The 22137-nt window shown below is 46.9% G+C and overlaps 1 protein-coding gene across 4 annotated transcripts in view; it reads right to left on the reverse strand.

Moving 5' to 3' along the window:
- The window catches only part of Syt17 (synaptotagmin 17), a 65767-nt gene that overhangs the window by 34169 nt on the left and 9461 nt on the right, over positions 1 to 22137 (reverse strand). For all 4 annotated transcript variants that reach the window (XM_021168402.2, XM_021168401.2, XM_029479142.1 and 1 more), the window contains exons 4-5: positions 20051 to 20199; positions 17560 to 18179 (exon numbers count right to left, since the gene is read on the reverse strand). In XM_021168402.2, the coding sequence (XP_021024061.1) occupies positions 17560 to 18179; positions 20051 to 20198 (768 nt within the window). In that variant the 5' untranslated portion in view covers position 20199. The remainder of the gene's footprint in view (positions 1 to 17559; positions 18180 to 20050; positions 20200 to 22137) is intronic.

The raw sequence follows: 22137 nt of genomic DNA on the forward strand, positions 1-22137 counted from the left end.
CAGGCAGATTTCTGAGTTTGAGGCCAGCCTGGTCTACAGAGTGAGTTCCAGGACAGCCAGGGCTATACAGAGAAACCCTGTCTCAAAAAAAACCAAACCAAAACTAAACAAAAAACAAAAAAAAGAAGGAATGGGGACTGGAACCACAGCTTAGTGGGTAAAGGGACGTTCCACAAAAGCCTGTGTTGCAGGATAGTTGATCACACTGTGAAACCCAAGATTGTGTTATTTACTGGAAAAAAAAAAAACTGTTTCTAGTTGTGGTGTGTCTCGGCCCTAGCATACACCTTTAATCAAAGAGCTTTCTGTTTATCATAAACAGGATTAAATAAAGGCAACCAGAACCATAGGTCAAGAGGCGGGCAAGCAACCAGTTGACAGGAAGTGAACACAGGAAAAAGCCATAGAGAGTAAGAGGAAGTCAGGAGGACAGAGAGACACACAGGAAGTAGGAGGGAGGAACTTTCAGTTGGAAGGGTTTTTGAGACAGAATGGAGAGGGAGAGGTTCCTTTTGGGATGTCTGCTGAGGAGGAAGGTCATTTTGGGTACTTTCTCTGCCTCTCTAAGCTAGCAGACTTTCCCCCCAGCATTTGGTCCCTGAGTCTTTATTGGTAAAACCAAATGTTTGAGATTTTGTTTAAAAACAACCAGCCTGAGGACCTGCGTGGAATTCCTGAAACCCATGATGGGAGGAAAACACCAACTCCTGAAAGTTGTCCTCCAACCTCTAAACGTGTGCTGTGGTACCCTCGCACATGCATGTGCACACATGCTTACACACACGCACACACACACACACACACATACACACACTAAAAATATTTAAATAAAGGAGTGGATTACTGACACAAGCTACACAGATTAACCTGGGAAACGTGCCCGACACAAAGGATTGTGTGCCGAATGATCCCATTAATAAAGCACCCAGGAAGGATATGAACTCACTGTGGTGGTTAACCTTCATGGTCCACTTGACCGAGTCAAATCACTCTTAGGTGATTTTATATACCTACCTGTGTCTTGTGGGGATGTCTCCAGAGAGGCATAATTGAAGGGGGAAGAAGCACCCTGAATGTGGGGCCCCTGCCCCATGGACTGGGGTCCCAGACTGAGCTGAAGACCAGCCTTCATTTCTCTGTTCCCTGAATGCAGACACAGTGTGGCTAGCTGTCTTTCTCTCCTGCTACCATGCCTTCCTTGCCATGACTGTCTGAAATCTCAAATGAGCCAACTAACCCTTCCCCCCTTAATCTGCTCTTCCAGGCATCTTGTCATAGCAACAAGAGACATGGCGCAGCAAGAGAGATTACAGGAGTGTTTTCCAGGATCTGAGAGGATGGGAGATGCAGGGTGGTCACCTTATGGGTACAGAGCCTTGTCTGAGTGATGGAATGTTCTGGAACTAGGTAGATGTGATGATTGTTAACCACTGAGGGTACCAATGCCATTGAACTGTAGACTTTAAAATGACTACATTAATATCATATGAACTTAACCTCCATCTAAAAGGACATCAAAGGCCTATGGCATACTAGAGAGCTTCAAGTTTGATCCATTCACAGGCAGATGTGGTCACCAAGGCTTCCTGGAGAAGGAGGCACTGGGGGCAGGTCCTGGAATGTAGTAGGATTTTGTGGAAGCTGTCTTGTTGCAGAGAAATATTGCAAGGATCTTGACACCAGGCAGATGGATAGAACCTGGAAGCCTTTGCTCTAACCCCATTGCCCTTTCTTAACACAAAGTCCCTTGTTATTAATACTAAAGTAGCTGAGATAGTTGATAGCTTAGATTTTGATAAAAGTACATTATTGCTCTCTTTTATAAATAGTTCCACCCTAGACAATTAATTTCAAGTTGTTGTGGGGTTGGTAATCGGGGAAGATAAGGGCATCTTCCCACTTAGACAGAACAGAGGTGTGCTTGGGACCTCTGTAGAAGCAGGTGGGACCCCCATCTCTATTTCAAATAAGATAGGTGTATATTTGTGGGGCAAGAATATGATATTTCATAAATAAAGAATTATTGAGAAATTAGAAAGCCAGGGCCTGGGGGGTATGGGTAAAAGTGTGTGCTGCCCAAGCATTGAGGACATGAGTTCAAATCCCCAGCACCCATGGAGAAAAAGATGGGCATGGCTATGTACCTGCCTGAAACTCCAGTGATATGTGTGTGTGTGTGTGTGTGTGTGTGTGTATGTATGTATGTGAGATAATTGGGGATTGTTGGCCACCAGCCTAGCTCCACATTCAGTAAGAGACCTTGTCTCAAAGGAATGAAGCCAAGAGTGGTGGAGCAGGACAAGACACCAGATCACCAGATGTCCTCCTCAGGCCCCTATGTACATTTGTTCACACGGACACATTCATATACATACCCCTGACACACTCATACACAGAGAGGTATGTGTAGAAAGACAGAGAGATAGCACTCACATAGAGACAGATACACATATACACACAGAGAAAGAGAGAGAGGGACAGAGACAGATGACAGACTGACAGATAGATAAAGAGAAACAGAAAGACAAAGAATAAACAAAGGAAGAAAACACGAGGTGATGGCTGGTGCAGGAGTCCTGCAGTTTCCAGGGAAATCTCAAATGTCACCTTCTCATCTAAGCTCCTCACTGAATTGAAAACAGCCTGGTCCCACCATCATACAACCTTGTTTTATATTCTTTGTAGCACTCTGTCCTTACCAGATGTCTTCATGTTCTCCATAAAGGTCACCATAATGCCCATCTGGCTACTCCTATACAGAATGGGAGTGTCCAATCTTGAAATTATGACATTATCACTTGCAAATGTGTCAGTCCACCTTCACAGCTACCCTGGGACACATGTGGCACACGGATATGGACAGTCCCTGACTTCCAGTGACTTAGCTTGGCATTTCTTTTTTCCGTTTTGTCTTGGAGTTTAGTATTTTGAACATTGCCTGCGTTGGGGACAGGACATGTATCTAGTTTCTCTCTTGCAATGTTGTGAGCAGCAGATACAGCTCCCACCACTCATGCAAGGATAAGGGAAGACGCCAGTCCACAAGTGTGCTGTTCTACTCAATTGTGACGTTTGGAAGGCCACGTGCCATTTCTGTCATTCTCACTAAATGCCTGAGACCATCAACTTATAAAGAGAAAAGGTTTGTGGGGTTTTAATCCGCCACACCCTCTAGGGCCTGTGTGAGGTAGTACATTGCTGTGGGAGTTCATGGTGGAGCAAACTACTAATATCATGGCTGGTGAAATGTGCACTGGTGAACTGTCATTGCTGTTCTAGCTCACTGAGAAGCTGTGCAGGGAGCAGGGACCTCCTCCCACTTTAGACCCAATCATGTCACTCTCAAAGTGTCCTCCAAAGATCCCTGTCTTGGGGGCAGTCTGCCTCCTAATTCTGTAAGAGGGAGAGCAGAGAATAGCAGGAGTTAAGGGGGTTAGGGGGCTAAAAGCACGGTGCTGGTGCCATTGAGAAGCTTGAGGTAGTACATCGTCTTCAAGGGAGGTCACTGTTCTTCCCACAGTATAAAAATGCCTACTGTGGGAATCGGAAGCCAGAAGCTAGACCCCAAAGGGACTGGGGTGAGAGCCGAGGTGAGTACTTCTTTCCAGTGTATTTCTGTCAGATGCTTGTGGTCCCTGATGGCATTGCCTTGTTTGTTCTCCTAGGCATCTCTGTCAGATGTTGTAAACACACCTGGCTTGATGGCTTGGGGGAGGAGCCTGCTTCCAGAGCCAGCTTCTCAGGGAGCCTGAACAGCGCCTTACAGTCACCAGTGCATTTTCTATCGCACTTGCTATTCTGCTCATCTGCTCTTGCTGCTCTCATGCTTTCTATGCACTTAATAAACTCACTCATTTGGAACCCAAAGCAGGGCTACCAGAGATCTGCCACAAGTCCTCCTCTGGACCACACAGAACAGCTGGAATGCTAAAGAGGAGAAGAGATACTGGGCCCTTTAATGACACATCCCCAGTGACCTAAAGACCTTCTGCTATGTCCCACTTAAAGGCTCCATCATCTTGCTGTAGCACTGACTGAGGCTCAAGCCTTTACCACAATGGGAGTTAATGATGATGCAGACTACAGCATGCTTTCAGCTTTCAATATTTTTAATTCACAGTGGCTCTGTGGGAATGTGACTGCACTGGAAGTCAAGTGGTACGCATGCACCTCACACCACTCCAATCTCGGGGATCCTGAGACCAAGCTATGTAGTCCCCCAAATGGAGACACAGCCACTGTCACATGATCCCCAGATGGACATGAGCAAGACAAGTCTGTCCTTCTCAGCCTCAAGAGACTGGAAGCTGAGGTGGGAGGAGCAACTGGGTGGGAGGAGCAACTGCATGGGAGGAGCAACTGGGTGGGAGAATCATTTCTGTCTTTTTCCCTTTTGAGGAGATGTCACAAATAAACAAGCCTCATTTCCTTTTTTATAAAAGCCTGATGAGCTTAATTGAGTAGCGCTACGTGGGGTGGGCTAGGAAGACCCAAAATAGACAGTCTGTAAATTACTTAAATGAATCCAGAGGCCCCCCTGCCAGCTCTCCCAGCAGCCTGTGCATGCAAATGCCATAGCTCTCCACCCAGGCAAAAAAAAAAAAAAAGNAAAAGAGATGAAGCAAGGAAGAAAATGAAAACGCAAATCCTTTTCTGCAGCTTTTGAATGCAGTCAAGCTCCAATCAATAAAAAGGAAATCAAAGAAAACCATCTGGGACAAAGGACATTTTCTGGGGAAAACAAGAGGCAGGTTCGCTTCTCACAGGCTTCCTTTGAAGTGCTTCTAAACGCTCCTGCTCACTCTCACCTCACAGAGAGCTTCACAAGTGTGCACACAGCTTTTAATGAGGCACAAACCCAGCGTCCCCTCGTCCCCTCGCCTTTATTCTGACCACCTGCGAGAAGTCTTTTGTTTCCTAATTCACTGTTCAAACAACCTTTCTAAAGAATTTTTTTTTTCCTTTTAGCAAAATCCATTTTCCAGAAAAACACATTTTAGTATTTGCAAAATACAGCATTTCACACACTTGGTCAGTATGTCCTTGTCTCGTCTCGCCTCTGTCCATACAGTTGCCTATATTTGCCCGTTGAGGACACAAGCCAATTCCAAAGTTTCCTTGTAGAAAACCTTAATCACATACATTTCCCACATAATTACCTAGCTCTGTATCAGCTATAAAAGCATTGTCTTATATTCTACACTGGATTATAACTATTTTCCTATTGATAGATACCCCGGTTGCATGTAGTATGTGCATGTGTGTGTTCACATGTGTGCACATTTGTGTATTTGTGGGTATGAGTTGCCAGAGGCTGACACAGGGAATCTTCCCCAATTCCTTTCCAACATATTCACTGAAACATGATCCCTCAATAAAACCCATAGCTCACAGGTACAGCTAGTATTACTAGCTGGCTAGCTTCAGGGAATCCACTGTCTCTAGTGGTGGGGATCTGATCATGTTTATGCAGATGAGAAATCTTCCTAGCCCCCAGCCCCACCCAGTAATTTGTAATGACCTCAATGGAAGACTCAGGAATATTCTTTTAGATTATATCCTTCTCATAAACCCTAACGTAGGATAATCGGCTCAAGAAACAGTAAGATCTGTTTTTGACAGGATTGGTTACCAAAGGGGTAAGCTAACTTCATGGCCACCAGCAGACACGATTTGAATCTGAGCCTGGGTGGGGGAACTAGAAAAGGGTGTTAATGCTTAAACAAATGGATGCAAGGTCATGGTGACTCCTAACATATGCCTGTACACATTCTCCAATGGACTATTGTCATGGCTTGAATGTGACACGTGCCCCACAGGCTCCTGGGTTTGAATACTGGTCCCCAGCTGCCAGTGCTGTTTGGAGAGACTATGGAACCTTTGGGACATGGGGACTAGCTGTGGAAGCAGTTCACTGGGGCAGATCTTGAAGGTTTTTTTTTTTTTTTATCTGCTTTTCTGCTGCTAGGATGAGGAGTGATGTGCCCAGCTCCAAGCACTGCCACCATGGACCCAGCTGCTCCATCCACCACACTGTCCCTGACATGATGGCCTACACATCTGCACTGTGAGCCAAAGAAAGCCTCTCCCTTAAAGTTGCTTCTGTTAAGTATTTTGTCCCAATGACAAGGAAATTAGCAGAATTATCCAGTCAGGTGTCAACTTAATGTACACTAGTCCCCCTTTATCACTTATTGATGGGGGATAGGGTCCAACTTTCAGTGGGTGCCTGAAAGCACAGATAATAATGAAGTCTATATGCACCACGACTTCTATTTTCATGTTTCCCTACAGTAAAACTAAATTTGCTATAGATTACGCATATTAATAATATAAGAAGAATCAGAATAACAAACTATAATAAGTTGTTTAAAACTTATGAATCATTTCACAAATTTCCCATTTACATCTTTAGATCATGTTTGATGGTGGTGAGACCATGAAAAGCAAAATCATGGTGAGGAGAGGATTTCTGTCTGTCCTCTTTGTTGAGAACCATTGACTTCTGACTTTCCATCTAAGCCCAAGGTCTTCTCCATGCCCACAATGCAGGTGATGGCACAGTGAGCTGCATCTGTCTGCCACGGTCAAGCTTTTCATCATTCTTGTCCAGTGATGTCTTGGCTAATTTACTGATGGCTGTGAATAAAATACCTGCCCAAAGCAACTTCAAAGGGAAGAAAGGATTTAATTCCAGCTTACAGTTCCAAGGGGTCGTAGTCTATCGTGGCAGGTAAGGCACAGCAACAGGAGCATGATGCTGATGGTCACACTGCAAACCCCTGAGAAATGGAATAATGGGAGTGGGCTCCAACTGGAGGAGATTAGAGGGAGGTCAATACAGAAGGAGAAGGATGGACAAACATACTGAGATTGTTTGATAAAGACTCACATTATTTTGCACTTACCTAAAGTTATACACTCAGTTGGTGTGTATGTATGTATAAATATATACATTAAGAGATATGTTTATACAGATATTTATACACATATACATATTAAAGGAAATTAAGCCATTTGGGCTCTCAATGCTCCCCACAAGAACCATAGTCTAACAAAACTGTCTAAACAAAACTAACGATACTAAAATCCTAGTATCAGACACAAGTAGGAACAACCTTTTGAAGGGTTGTTTAGGATAATCTAAGCAACAATAAAGGTCTTTAGTGTAGCCCTTGGCTGCCTATGAAGGACTGAGGACAGGCTCCTGCTGCTGACAATACCACGCACTTAGGACACAGGACTCAGATGATTGGAACTGGGTCTGATCTAGAAGACTCTCTCCTATGGTTTAGCTTCCATGGTTCCAGAAAATGCTATAGAAGCTGCCAAGGAAGGGAATAATGAAATAGTCTGCCCAACAGCAACATCTATGAACCACAGTTACTAACATGGCAACATATGACTAAAGATGTTGGTGGGCACCAACCAACAGCTGTCTGGTTGGACCTAAGGCCCACTTAAACAGGAGGGAAGTTATCCCAGGTGTTGGAAACCTAGCCAGCTTCCTGGGGCTAATGATGTAATGGACCTTAGTAAAGAATTTACTATTGAAAATTTGCTAGACCAACATAATTCCTTCCAATATTCTAAATCTTAGACTTATGCCTACAGAAAATATAGCTACCATTCCTCATCAAAGAATCCTATCTTTACAGCAGATGGAGACCATCACAGAAAACCACAACCAGACAGAATGAAGAGATCAACAGCTCCCAGGGAGCCCAGGCCCAGGGCTTACATTTACACCACAGCTCCTGCATCTATGGCTCAGGAAACATTGAGGAAGATGGAGAAACGAGATTATAAGAGACAGGATACCAGGAAGTCTGCTGTGAAATTCTTTCCTTGAGATGGTTGTACTAACAAGACCTGAACGACAGCAATATCAATAGACGTGTTAATGTGGAAGGGAAATTCCATCCTACTCCTAGATGATGAACTATTGAATTCTGGGAGAAGGAGAATTAGCTTCTCCCAGGGAGAGGCCTCTTATTAGCTGTCCAACTCAAAATGGTCAGCCTGGACATCACATATATACCACCATCAAAATGAACTCAGCAGATTTTGTGTGTGTGCGCGCGCGCGTGCGAGTGCATGTACATACCCATGCACCTACACTTATCTACACGTATGTAACAAATATACTTAAAGAAAAAGTGACTGTCAACTTGAGAGGGGGTACATGGGAGGGATTCAAGGGAGCATAGTTGGGGTTAGGGGGCTGAAGGGAGGAAAGAAAGTCATGGCCCAGCCCTAGTGACATATTTCTTCCAGCAAGATATCTCTTCCTAAAGGTCCTACAACCTTCCCAAGCAACATCGCTTCCAATGCATGGGCTTGTGAGGGACATTCCATACCTGTGAGGTATATTTCTAATATACAAAAGACTTTCAATACTACAGATACTAGTCATCCAGCAGTTATAGGCGACTGGACTTATATCCCCTCAAACATACTTGCTGTGTTCAATTTACACCCCAAAGCATGTTAGAAAGACCTTCCTTATTTAAACAGTCCTGACAAGTAGTTGGTCAAGATAAAGCTGCTCTGGGGAGGGAGGACCCCTGACCCAATACGGCTGACATCCCTACAAAGGAGAAACATTTAAATACAGAGAGAATCCACATGCAGGTGACAGTGTATGCTGAGATGGCAGAGGACACAAAGGATGGACAGCAAACCATGGAAAGCTAAGGGAAGTGCAGAGCAGACTCTTCCTTTGTGACAAGGGTACATGGCTCAAACAACACCTTCCAGAATCAGGGGAACAGCTAACCTCTAGTTTTTGAGTTGTCCATGTGTGGTACTTAACTAGGTCGTGCTGGCAAACTGACACGTTAGCGCAAACACATTCCCCAGCTCGCAGGTTGTCTTCCTGTCTTTGACCAGAGCTTCTGGTCTAAAAGAAGTCCACCAACTTCACGTGGTGAATGCATTCATTTGCTCCCTCTATGGTTTGTACTCATTTTTTGACCATTTAAAAATATGCTTAGCTATGATTAAGTTATAAAAATATTCTTTATTTCCCTCTAAGATGGACTTCCAAATGTAAGTTCTTGACTTAGTGTACAAGCAAGGTAAGCCTCCATTTTGTTTTTCTTTTCCTTACCCCTCCTCCTCTTTTTTAATTAATTAATTAGATGAGTTTCATGTAAGCCAGGCTGGTCTCAAACTCAACAGGCAGCTAGCTGAGGTTGGCCTTGAACTTCTGATCTTTCTTCTTATCTCTACCTCGTGAGTACTAGAAATACAGACATGCTCTACTATGTCTGATTTAAGCAATGCTGGGGAGAGAACCCAAGCTTTTGCCCATGTTAGGGACACATTTCACCCACTGAGCCACACCCGGCCTTCTATTTTTATTTTTGCTCCTCAGGGCTGAGAACTCGTTTGGAGCAGTACCTCCATCTTTCCAATGCTTCTGGCACACAGCAGACCCACTGTAAATGCTGCCCAGTGAACTGTTTACTTATAGCTTTGTGTGTGGCATTCAGCCCTCTAAGAAAGCTTGGAGAGAAGGCCACTATTCTGGTGTCTGAGAGTTTCTGTCTTAGACTGGATGGCCATCCAGACACAGCCAACCAACTTCTGATCCACTCCATCACAAAAGAGCCAGATTCATTCCGTGCTGGGCAGCCAGTCAGCATCTTATTCCACATGCTCAGCCCCAACCTGAAATCAGGCTAGGTGTGCTGCCTGGTCTCCATCTACCCAGAGATCTCAGTGGAGAACTGATAGGCAGCTGAGTTAGACTCTGCATTGCTGTAAACAAACACTGAACTCCCAGGGATGCATCTCCTCTAACAAGACTCCACCTTCCACAACTTTACCACTTGGCAACAGTCTATTGAGATCAAGAATCTACCAATGGATCAAATCATTCATTAGGGCATAACTTTCATGCTCTAATCATTTCTGGGCAGACACATGCAGAGGCACGCCTTACTAATCTCCAGGCTTCTTTAATTCAATCGAGCTGACAATCAAGATCAGTCATGCAGCAACCTTATGATTGGACATGGTCCCTTCCCATGCAGAAGCACCATAAGGCAGGATGGCCTTGGGGACCTTCCAGGGAAGTGACTGGAAGACACAAAGGGAGAGGCTAAGTCAGGAACACTGGCCCTAACCTTTGATACCATTTCCTCCTTCCATTTCTGCAGGGAAAGCCTTCTTCTGCCCTACATTGTACTACCTCTCAGCAAACAGATACCGACAGGCCTGAGGTAAACTCATGGCAGGAACGTGTAGTGGTTTGAGTGAGAATGGCCCTTGTGTATTTGAATGCTAGGTCTCCATATGTTTGAATGTCCGGCCCCCAGTTGGTGAAACTGTTTAGGAAGAAGTAGGAGGTGTGGCCTTACTGGAAGAAGTATGTCACTGGGGGGTGGGCTTTTGGGTTTTGATAGCCCATGCCATTCCAGTTAGCTCTTTCTCTGCCTCATGGTTGTGGGTCAGATGTAATCTCCCAGCTACAGGACCATGCCTCCCTGTTTACTGCCTTGCTCCCAACCATGATGGTCATGGACCCACCCTCTGTCTTGGTCACGGTGTCTCCTCGCTGAAATAGAAAGTAACTAAGACAGTGCTCAATAACCATGCACTGTCTGAGTGACCACAGGATGTAGCAGGGACTCAGACAGGCGAGAGACCCTGTGATGCGTTTCTAGTTTATAGACAACTCCCATAACCAATGACCTACTTATGCAATGACTTAACTGGGCCTATAGCATGTATCATAAAGACTAAGAAATGCTCTGGGAAATCACCATTCCCCACTCCATTCCCAAGCCCACTTGGAACTGACCCATGAGAAACCTGCCACATTCAGGATACAGATGAACCACACCCGCCGCAGACAACGTATACTGGGCATGGTTCAAGTGTGATCTCATCCAGCTCTCAGAGAGCTGGGTGATGAGGATGGTGACGATGACCGGTAACACTATAGGGTTCAGGCACAAGTCTAATACCAGGAGCTTGGGGACTCTTGTGGAAGAGTTGTGGGGAGGACTGCAGCCTTGAAGGGGGTAGGAACTCCACAGGAAGTTCAACAAAGTCAACCAACCTGGACACTTAGGGGCTCTCAGAGACCGAACCACCAACCAAGGAGCAAACACGGGCTGGACCTAGGCCTCCCCACCCATCAGTCAAGTGGCAGAGCTCGACTGTAAGAAAGAAATTCACTTTTGGTATCTATACCCAGATCCTGGCACAGAGCTTCTAGGACATTTGGAATCCTTATAGTGGGCCGTGTACCTTTTGTATGCCAATGGCATTGCTTGATCACTGGGACCTCTAGGTAACTTAAGGGTGGGACTGACTACTAGAAAGACCACGAGTAGAGAGTTGGAGACAAGTATCTCCATTCTCTGACTTCCAGGTAGAGGTGGATGGGTAGAGGCTTAATTCAACCACCAGTTGACAATGGTTCACTCCATCATGTTTGTTACCATGGAGTGTCACCCAAACTCACAAGCATCAGGGGTTGGGAAATGTCCAGACTGGAGATTCTGTCAGGGTGGTAATAGAGTGGTGGGTTTGAAGGGGTGAGAGAGACGTCACGGTCGCCTCCCCCGTGCCTTTCCTAACATGCTCTTCTGCTGGCTGTTCCTCGATTGTATCCTCCATAAGGGTACTGTCCTGATGCTCTCTGTCCCAGTGCAAGGGGCCAAAGCCCCATGGGCTGAAGCTGCTGAAAATGTGAGCTAGCGTAAGAAGGAAAGGGCTCTGCTGGTCTCGGTGATTTACAGTCTAGTCAGACTAAGTGGTTAAGTGGGACTTATGAGTGACAGGCACTAACTTAGGCAGGGAAGAGTCTGAATTGAAACAAAGACGGCTTCAAGAGAAGTGGAGGCTAACACATACATTTGGTGTCAGAATTCTAGGTCAAACGGTTCACAGTGAATGCTCCCGAGGAGGCTGCCACAGAGGCCATAAGAGGCTGAATCTTCACACTGTACAAGCCTTCTGTGACAGGCAGAAAATTGAGGCTGAGCACTGCAATGGAAGCTTTCTGAGCACACCTATCTAGTAGGTGGGGGAACCGGGACTTGAACCCAGGCCTGTGTGACTGCAAGGCCCATGCTTTTATCTGACACTGGACCATGTTATCTGAGGAAGGCGGGCAGTAGAGATGGTTAGGACAGTAGCGAGACCTGTCTTGAAGTCAGGCTACCCAACTAATCCTGATTCTACCATGAAAATCTGTGTGACCTTGGACTAGTCACTCAATCTTTCTGTGATGCAGCCTCCTTACTTAAGAAGTAGGGATGTTCACCCACATTGCTTCTGGTTCCTCCTTTAGTTCTCGTTGTAACTAGGGATCAAATGTTCATTTTGGTGCCAGTGAGATGGCACAGCAGGTGTCCTGGTTGATTGTTTTTGTTGTTGTTGTTGTTGTTTTTTCCATCTTGACACATGCTAGAGTTGTCTAGGAGAGGCACCTCTATTGAGAAAATATCTCTATCAGATTGCCTGAAGGCAGGTCTGTGGGACATTTTCTTGATTGCCAAATGATAGAGAAGGGTCCAGCCTACTGTGGGCAGTGCCACTCCTGGGCAGATGGTCCTGTGTTGTATAAGGAAGTAGGCTGACAAACAATGGTTGGAGCTTGGGGACTCTTGTGGAAGAGTTGTGGGGAGGACTGCAGCCTTGAAGGGGGTAGGAACTCCACAGGAAGTTCAACAAAGTCAACCAACCTGGACCCTTAGGGGCTCTCAGAGACCGAACCACCAACCAAGGAGCAAACACGGGCTGGACCTAGGGCTCCCCACACATATGTAGCAGATGTGTAGCTTGGTCTTCATGTGGGTCCCAAAACAACTGAAGTGGGGGCTGTCCCCAAAGCTGTTGCCTGTCCGTGGGGTATGTTCTAGCTGGGCTGCCTTGTCTGGTCTCAGTGTGCCTAGCCTCACACAGACTTGATGTGCCAGGGTCAGGGAGTACCCAGGGAGGGGCACTCTTTCAGAGGTGAGAGGGGATGAGGGGAGGATTGTGGGAGGGGCAATGGGGGGGTCAGTGAGTGGAATATAAAGTGAATAAATGAAAAAAGGAAGGAAGGGAGGGAGGGAGGGAAGGAGAGAGAGAGAGAGAGAGAGAGAGAGAGAGAGAGAGAGAGAGAGAGAGAAACGCTGAGCAAGCCAATAAGCAGCACTCTTTCCTGCCTTCTGCTTCAGTTCCTGCTCCAGGTTCCTGTCTTGGCCTCTCTCAATGGACTGTGACCCATATATAAGCCAAATTAAACCCTCTCCTGTCCAAGCAGGTTCTGGTCATGATGTTTGTCACCGCAATAGAAAGCAAGTTAGAACAGCAGAGCAGGTAAGGGTGCTTGCTGTGTGCCTGGTGACCTGAGTTTGATCCTGGATCCTACACAGTCCCCACAAGTTGTCCTCTGACCTCCTCAAGCGCTCCACAGTATATGTACACTAAGTAAATTTAAGAATGTAATTACAATTTTAATAAGCTCTCAAGTGTGAAATTGATTTCTACTGAGGGAGGAGGGGCACAAGAGGCCCCCACACAGGGAAACTTGTAGTTTCTGCTGCCCTATAAGGCTCTGGTCTATTCCCCAGAAGCACTATGGAGCTGTCTATCAGAAGCTGAGTCAGAAAGAGCTTTAAAACACACACACACACACACACCAGGGTTCTAAAAGGTCAGGGCTGACAGCATCTCTGAGCAAGTTTAAAACGTTGCCACTTGCCTGGTTAAGGGCTGAATGGTGACAGTAGCAGTTGGTGAGGAATCTCAAAATACAGAAGGCAGTTAGGAGCCTCTGTTTACCAGGCTGTTTTTAGCAGTCCAGAAGGCAGGCTGGGGGCGTCTGTAACTCCAGGCAGTTTCCAGGTACTGAGCCCAATCAGCACAGAACTCTGAGTATCTCACAAGCCCTGGTGACACCACTCTATCTGCTGCTATCACAGTGCACATATGTCACTAGACATTTACCCAGATCTATGGGATGTACACATTAACAGTGTACCCCAAACTGCAATAGTGATGTGTTAACGTGGGCTTGTCTCTGGTACCATACAGAGACACATACTCTGCTGTGGTGAGTGAGGTGGGAAAGGGAGGACTGAGTGGGTAGGGTAGAGGGGAGTGATGGGAAACCTATACATCTCCCTCTTGATTCTCCTGCGAGTTCCAAACAGCTGTGCGCGCGCGCGTGTGTGTGTGTGTGTGTGTGTGTGTGTGTGTTGGCATATATGTATGTGGTCTTGTGTGTGTGCGTTCATGCATTATGTGTATATATGCATGTGGGGGGGTTAAAGGTCAATATCCAGTATCTTTCTCAATGGCTCTTCACCTTATTTTTCTGTAAATATTTATTATATTTTATATGTACGGGTGTTTTGCCTACATGCACATAAACATACATTACATGCATGGCTGGCTAGAGTTACAGACAGTTGTGAGCTGTCGGGTGGGAACCGAAAATTGAACCCCAGTCCTCTAGTGGAGCATCCAGTGTTCCTAACCACTGAGCAATCTCTCCAGTCACCTTCCACCTTATTTTTTGAGGCAAGGTCTCACACTGAACCCAAACATCCTTCTGCCCCAGTCCCACAAGCACTGGGATTACAGATGTATGCCTGGAACTTAGGTCTTTAAGTGGGTACTAAACTTAGGTCCTAATGCTTTCACAGCATCACATTACTAGCTGAGCCTCCTGCCAAGCCAATACATGAAAATAATCCTAGCCAGGCATGATGGTGCATGCCTGTGATCCTAGCGCTCGGGAGTCTGAAGCAGGAGGATTGTGAGTTCAAGGCTAGTCTAAATTGCTGGTAGGTTTCTCTGTAAGAACGGTTAAGAGCAAAGTCCACTGCATCTGGGTTCAAATGCCAGCAGGGAAGCCATGGCTACCGGCTTCATAGGAGGGAGGAGGAAAGGATGGGGAGGGAAGGAAGAGAGAGGGATTGGGAAAGAGAGAATGGAGAGAGGGAGGTGAGGAAGGAAGAGAAGGAGGGGTGGGGAGCAGGCCACAGCATGGCTCCTGGAGGACCATGCTGGACGGGAAACGAACACAGAGCAAGACCTCCAGGTTTGGGTGTGTGGGTGTCAAACAGGTTCTCTGCTTCTCCAGGGTTTTTGATGAAGAATGCTGTTTGAGTTTGGTAAGATGGAACTCTCCCCCATGCCCCAAATGTAAACTTCTGAGTGGCTGAAATGGGGTAATGTTTTGGACATCAATTGTAGTCAGCTATCGCCTTAGATGCAGGAAGTACCCAGCAGGTCCTGATGGCAATGCAAGAGGGAAGACTTGCCCAGAGAAAGTATCTATGGTCTGAAGCCAGACTCACGACAGTCCCTGTGCCCTGCCTGCCCTCTCCTTGTCCTCCCTGCTTCAAAGCCCTGCATCTGGATGCCACCTCCCACAATGGGCATCAGAGGTCTCTTACCTGCGAGGACCACAGGTCAAAACTGCCAGGGAGTTAAGCTCCCAGTTCTCAATAGCCTTCACTTAACAGTTCTGTGGGTGAACAACACTGGGCTCCCATGTGTGCCTTGCACAAAATCCTATGTCCCTGACAGGTTTAAGGACCAGACAATGGTCCACTGTGTTGATATGCACATCACACATTCCTGACTTTCCAAATCCCTCCTGGTGTCCCCAATTGGTGGCATCTCCCTGATAAATGATGTGCCTTGCCTCAGGGCCTTCTTCTTGGAGAATCCATATGAAGAAAGGGACAGATATCCATCTTGGAAGACACACACACACACACAGACACACACACACAGACACACACACACAGACACACACAGACACACACACACACAGAGAGAGAGAGAGAGAGAGAGAGAGAGAGAGAGAGAGAGCTAAAGGGACAGTCCCCACACTGGAGAACCCGTGTGCCATTGGGATGTGACATGGCTCACAGGAAAGGGTACACACTTAGCAAGCACAGTGCTCTGGGTTCAATCCTTAAGTACATAACTCTCCACAAATCAACCAATGTGCCTCTGTGAGGGCAGCCATGGGTCACTGAATTCTTGACCAAGATTGAACAGCTTTGAGATGCCCAAGCATGTTCGCATACAAATACCCTGTTTGTAACCCACTGGGCTGGGCCACCCTCAACAGTGCAGTGTATGTCTATTCCTATCTGCACCTTCTCCTTCCCTGGACCGTTCAGCTCCCTCTGCCCATAGAGGGTGCACACAGGGGTGCTTAATAGCCTTTTGGAGTCACAGCTCAGCCTGTGGCCTTAGGGTGGCTTCCCCAGCAGCTAATCACATGCCTCTCATCTCCAGGCTGGACACGGGAAGGAAGCCGATCACCGCAGAGTTTGCCTGAGAAACATCTGTGCATCATCAACTCCACTGCCCTCATTTTTTGTATTTTTTTTCCTTCCAAATCACTTTCTGAAAGTCAAAATGAGCGATAGCTTTATACCCTGACAACCCGTTTCCTGATTAAACAGGTCAGCATCAGTGGCAAAAGTGTTCCTAGGGTGGTTGGCCCACAAATCTGTATATCTGGCAGGCTTTCACAGAACTGGGGCTGGAGAGATGTCCCATAAGAGTCCTTGCTTCATAAGCACTCGGACCTGAGTCTGGACCCCAGAGCCTACGTGAAAACCCAGGCATGGCTATGCATGCTTGTAACTCCTGTGCTGTGGGATCAGAGACAGGAGGATCTTTAGGGCTTGCTGGACACCAGTCCACTCCAGGTTCAGTGAGAGCCCCTGCCTCACTGAAATAAGGCAGAGAGTGATGGAGCAGGATATATGCACATACTCGCACATGCACATGCAAATACATACACTCACACACGACTATGCATGCACATGTGCAGATAAACACATACTCATATATATATACATGCATACCTCCACACACACACTCATCCATGCATGTACATGGACACATATAAACATTTACACACATGTGCGTGTCCATGTACAATGTATGCCCATGCACATACACATACATACATGTACACACACTCACAGATATATGCATATGCACAGGCAAACACATACTCACACACTCATGCCCCTGCACACTCACACATTCATACACATTCACACACACGCATATGCACACACAAATACACATTCATAAACCTGCACACACACTATGTGTGCACACATATTCCTACATGCACACAAATATGGTGGTGTGTGTGTGTAAAACTCTGAACTTGGTCTACTCCAGTTCACAGTGTCCTGTGGTATAGCTTATATGCTCTGGGTTGTAAAACGTTCTGGTGACAATGGAGAAGAGGATGATTGGAGTTCTGAGGTTTTCAAAACTTCATATAATCATAAAACTCACAATAGAAACAACTTAAATACATTTTTTTTGTCTTTGACTTTTTTGACACAAGATCGTACATAGCCCAGGCTACTCCCAAATTCATTACACAGTTAAAGGTGACTCTGACCCCTCATTGCACCTCCCAAGTGCTGGGATAACAGGAATGTGTCACCACACCCAGCCTCAAGAGAAAAATTTAAATAGTAAAATGAATTAAAATAACAATCTTTAAAAAAAAAAGAAAAGAAAAGAAAAGAAAAGATTTTCTAAGGTGTCAAGCCTTACCTGAGAACTGGGGATCAGGGCCTTCCACCAGTGGCCACCCTTCACCAAGTCCACCTCGCACAAAGGCACCGCTACTTTCCCAATCACACAGTGGCGGGAGAATTTGTCAAAATCCACCACAGTGAGCAGCAGGGTCCTCCTCTGGGCTTCTAGGAAGGGGATCTCGAAGGTGTAGCGTTCCTCAAACACAGGCTTCTGGGTCTTGCGTTTGACTCCCGTCTGCTTGGAGTTCTTCTGGTCAGGCAGGAGGCAGATCTTGACGTAGGGGTTGGAGTGGGCCATGTCCTGGCGCGAGCCATCATGGGAGATTGGAGGTGGCAGGTCCCGGGCCTCGATCACCCTCACGGTGAGGTGGTTGTGTAGCAGGTCATACTGTGTGCTGAAGTGCAGCATGCCCAGCTGGTACTTGGACATGATCTCCTCGTCAGTCAGAGAGTCTACGTCATCAAGATTGGAGTCGAGGGAGTAAAGTCGGGGCTCAAACTTCCGGAAGTAGTCATCTGGCGTGTAGGTCCGGCGCAGCACAGATGGCTGGATGGGCTCCTTCTTGGCACTGAGAATGCCAAACTCAACGGGTTTGATGTCGATGAGTGGGGAGCTGGGGCGCCGGGAATCCAGACCTAAACAGCCACCAAGAACAATGGTCACCTGCTGACATCAGCAAAGGTCCCCAGACGCCCACTCAGGCTTCTCTGCTTCAATGGGCTCCTTCGTGCACACCGGAAATGCAGGTGTCTCATGAGTTTTGGAACTCATTTTACAACCCCTGACATGCCCAAGCACATAGATGCTCAAAACCTTTACATGAAACCACATGGGGGCTGACCTGATAGCTCAGCAAGGAAAGGCACTTGCTACCAAGCCTCGGAAGCGGAGTTCAGTCCCACATGCTGGAAAGAGAGAGAACCAGCCCCCAAAAGCTGTCCTCTGACCTCCACACATGCACCATGGTGCACAGACACACACACAGAGACAGACAGGATGACACACATACACAATATTTTAAAAAATGCAAGAGAACATTACCCATACATGCTTATCCATATACATTCACATATGTCCAGTCTGAAGCATGTGAGGAACATGTACTCCAAGCTAGCTATGAATACAGCTCAGGACATGTGTAGATGACATTGTATCCCGGTGCCAGAAGGCACCATCTTCAAATAGTTGCCATACCTAATAGAATCCAACTGCAATGAAATGAAACTTCCTGCATTTGTCCTTCTCCTACAGGGCGGTGGATTCAGTCCAGGGCTTCACGCATCTAGGCGAGGCTCTACCACTGAGCTGCGGGTGTGAGCTTCTCTTCACATTTTATTTTGAGATTAGGGCATCACCCAATTGCACAAACTAGCCTTGAACTCATAACACCCCACCCCCCACCCCTGCCTCAGCCTTTTGACTTAGCTAGGAAAATAGGTCAGCACCACTAGGCTTGGCGACTACGCCATATTGTTTAGGTAATAAAGACATGAAAAGGGGCTGGAGAGATGGCCTAGCAGTTAAGAGCACTGACTGCTCTTCCAAAGATCCTGAGTTCAAATCCCAGTAACTACATGGTGGCTCACAACCATCTGTAATGAGAGCTGACTCCCTCTTCTGGAGTGTCTGAAGACAGCTACAGTGTACTTATATATAAAAAATAAATAAATTTTAAAAAAAGACATGAAAAGAAAGTCTGTGTTAAGTATGAATACACGCGCGTGCACACACACACACACACACACACATTTTTATTCTTGGTTCTTTGAGACAGGGTCTTGCTAAGTAGCCGCTAATGGCCGGGAACTCACTATGTGGCTTGGGCTGGCCTTGCATTTATAATTCTCCTACCTCAGTCTCTGAATGCAGGTCAGTTGAAGCCGAGTTGTGTGCATACAGAGAAATACCTGCATCCTAGTTTACTGTGAGGGGTGGTAGCCCAGGAACATCGCCATCACACTCTTCATTCAGAGTTAGTGTGGTACCACGTGGTACTCTAAATGGATGATATGCCCTGAGCCATCTGCTTCTACAGCCCCTTGGATTATTAAGTGAGACATTAGCACACCTTATGGGTGAAGGAATAGACCGTGCGTGCCTTCCAGAGCCCTGCACTGGCAAGTGCGGGAGCCAGGAGGGAAGCTTGCCCTCCCCAGCTGAGGTGCAACACTGCCCCACTTCAGGAGGGTGAGCCCAGAGGCCAGCATGCCTGGGTGGAAGCCCAGTAGGCTACGAACAAGTGGAAAACATGACGTCTACAGGGGCAATGCCCCTTGGTGTCTGTTTTCCTGCTTCTGTGACCCTAAGCACTGCTGGGGTTGTTTTGGGAAAGGATCTCTGAGATAGCTCAGGCTAGCCTGGAACTCATACCACTCCAGGCTAGCCTAGATTCTCTTATCTCAGACTCCCAAGTGCAGAGATTTCTAGCATGACCCACCATGCTCAGCTAGCTTTCCCCCTGTACTAAGAGAATGGCCCCTCGACCCCAACTGTCCCAGGCACTTACTGGAGATTCTCCGAGTCAGGCTGTACGTGGACTTGGACGTGTCTGAGGATGAGCGTCTCCCATCAGGGGAGTTGGTCCTTGGGGTCAAAGGAACATCGCTGGCTGTGTGCACGGAGTCTCCATCCTTGTCATTGCTCCGGCTGGCCATCCTGCAGGAGGAGAAGGGGTTCCAATGGCTGCGGAGGCTCACCAGAGTTCCACGCGGGCCTCCACCTGCTCTCTGCCTTCTCCCACAGTTAAACCACTAGTTGTACCTTTCCGAACCATAGCAACATTCAGTGGCTGAACACAAGGACTCCTCCTATCTTAGGGTATTCATGGTGATGATGCAGCCTCTGGCCCATGCTACATCACTTATAACAATGGAAATATAGTCTTGCTTTTTTTTTTTTTACAAACTAATATAATTCAAAGGTGTTATCCCTGATTTAGAAAATAGCTTCAGTTGTGTGGAGGGCATGCAGACCTACACTGCTGCCACAAGGGGGCGCAACTGGGTGGACTGAAGCCGGAGACCTGTCAATCTTGAGTCTTGAAGGAACCTCTTGGTTGTTTAGATGCATTTAGTTGCTCTTTGGGATATGTGTCCTTCTGTCCCAACTGTCTCTGTGCCTCTGATTTAACATCCTTTAAAAATGTGCCATGACAATGTCACTCAAGGGTGGACCAGCAGGAGAACGGCTACAAAATGGCCCTGTGAATCAATGACTTGGGAACAGAAGTTGGAGGTGGAGAAGCAGTTATGGATTAGCAGTGGCAGTGACTCAACGTGATGCTAATGAAGACGAGAAATGCTAAGGAACTGGGGGAGGCATGGGCAGGATGCAGAAGAACAGATGGTGACGGAGATGAGAGATGAAAGATAAATGATAGATGATAGATAGGTAGGGAGATGGGTGGATGGACGGACAGACAGACAGACACACAGACACTTTGCATTGGAACTCTAGCTATATGCATCTGGGCGATTCCCTTCCCCTCTCTGTTACTCCACTGTTCCATCTATAAAATGGGAATAGCCACAAAGCCACCTTCTCTGCCTGGTAAACCCTCAGAATGAGTGAATAAGCATCGAATGATACAGCAAAGACATAGTTGGGCACTTGGAATGTTTTAGCTGATATTACAACAGGGGTGGCTCTAAAGCTAACCCTATATTGGGCACGATATACACCTGTAATCCCAGCATTCAGGAGCCTGAGGCAGAAGAATCTTGGGCATGAGGTCAGCCTACCAAAAAAGACCTGGTCTCAAACAAGTAAATAAAATGAGGTCTGCAAAGAGCTATGGGTGCTAGTGATACTGTGCACAGGTGAATACTGTGCACAGTGCAGCCTGAGCCATAACGGCTGATTAAGGCCATCCCAGCCACATCCCCTCAACTTGACATTTAAGCTTACAAGGAAACAAAAATGTCTTGGAGAAAAAAAATGCAAGCTTTGAATTCTACAGGATCTTTGGAAATAACCTATGGGCAGGCTGGGGCTGATTTAACTGTCAGACAAGACAGGCTGGAAAAGGGACTGGATACCTTGCTGGCTGGGTGTAGACAGTGGATGGAGCATGCGAGTCCCTAGGAGCATGGGGACAGGGGATGGAACGGGTCGGAATCAAACTGGGGCAGCTTTCCCTTAGCCTCTGGATGGAAAGGCCCCTGAACCCCTGTGGCCCTGCTTTTCAGCCACCAAGCTTCACTGTGACAGCCACCTCCTCCTATGAGACCCACACACCTTCAACATCCTTCAGCTTAAATGTCACCACCCTCCAGAGCCACTCAGACACAAGTGCCCGTGACACAGGGGCTTCCTCACCTCTGTGCTCCTCAGATACCCTGGGCCTCTCTGTTCCCTCTGCCTAAAGTGCTTTTCCAGGCCCTTCTCTTGTCCAGTTTTTGTTTTTTAACCCCGAAAGTATCTGTCTCAGTGGCCCCTACTCTAAGGACCATGATCTTGCCCTTGTGACTTTTCCCGCCCCTCTGAGTACAGCTTTCATTCTCTTCAATGCTGCACGGTCATCTTCAGGGCCGGCTTGTGTTTTACATCCCAGAATGATCTGGGGTTGGCAACACTCAGGTGCCCTGTCACTCC

This window comes from Mus caroli, chromosome 7 (assembly GCF_900094665.2).
Source record: "Mus caroli chromosome 7, CAROLI_EIJ_v1.1, whole genome shotgun sequence".
NCBI classification, from domain to species: Eukaryota; Metazoa; Chordata; class Mammalia; order Rodentia; family Muridae; genus Mus; species Mus caroli.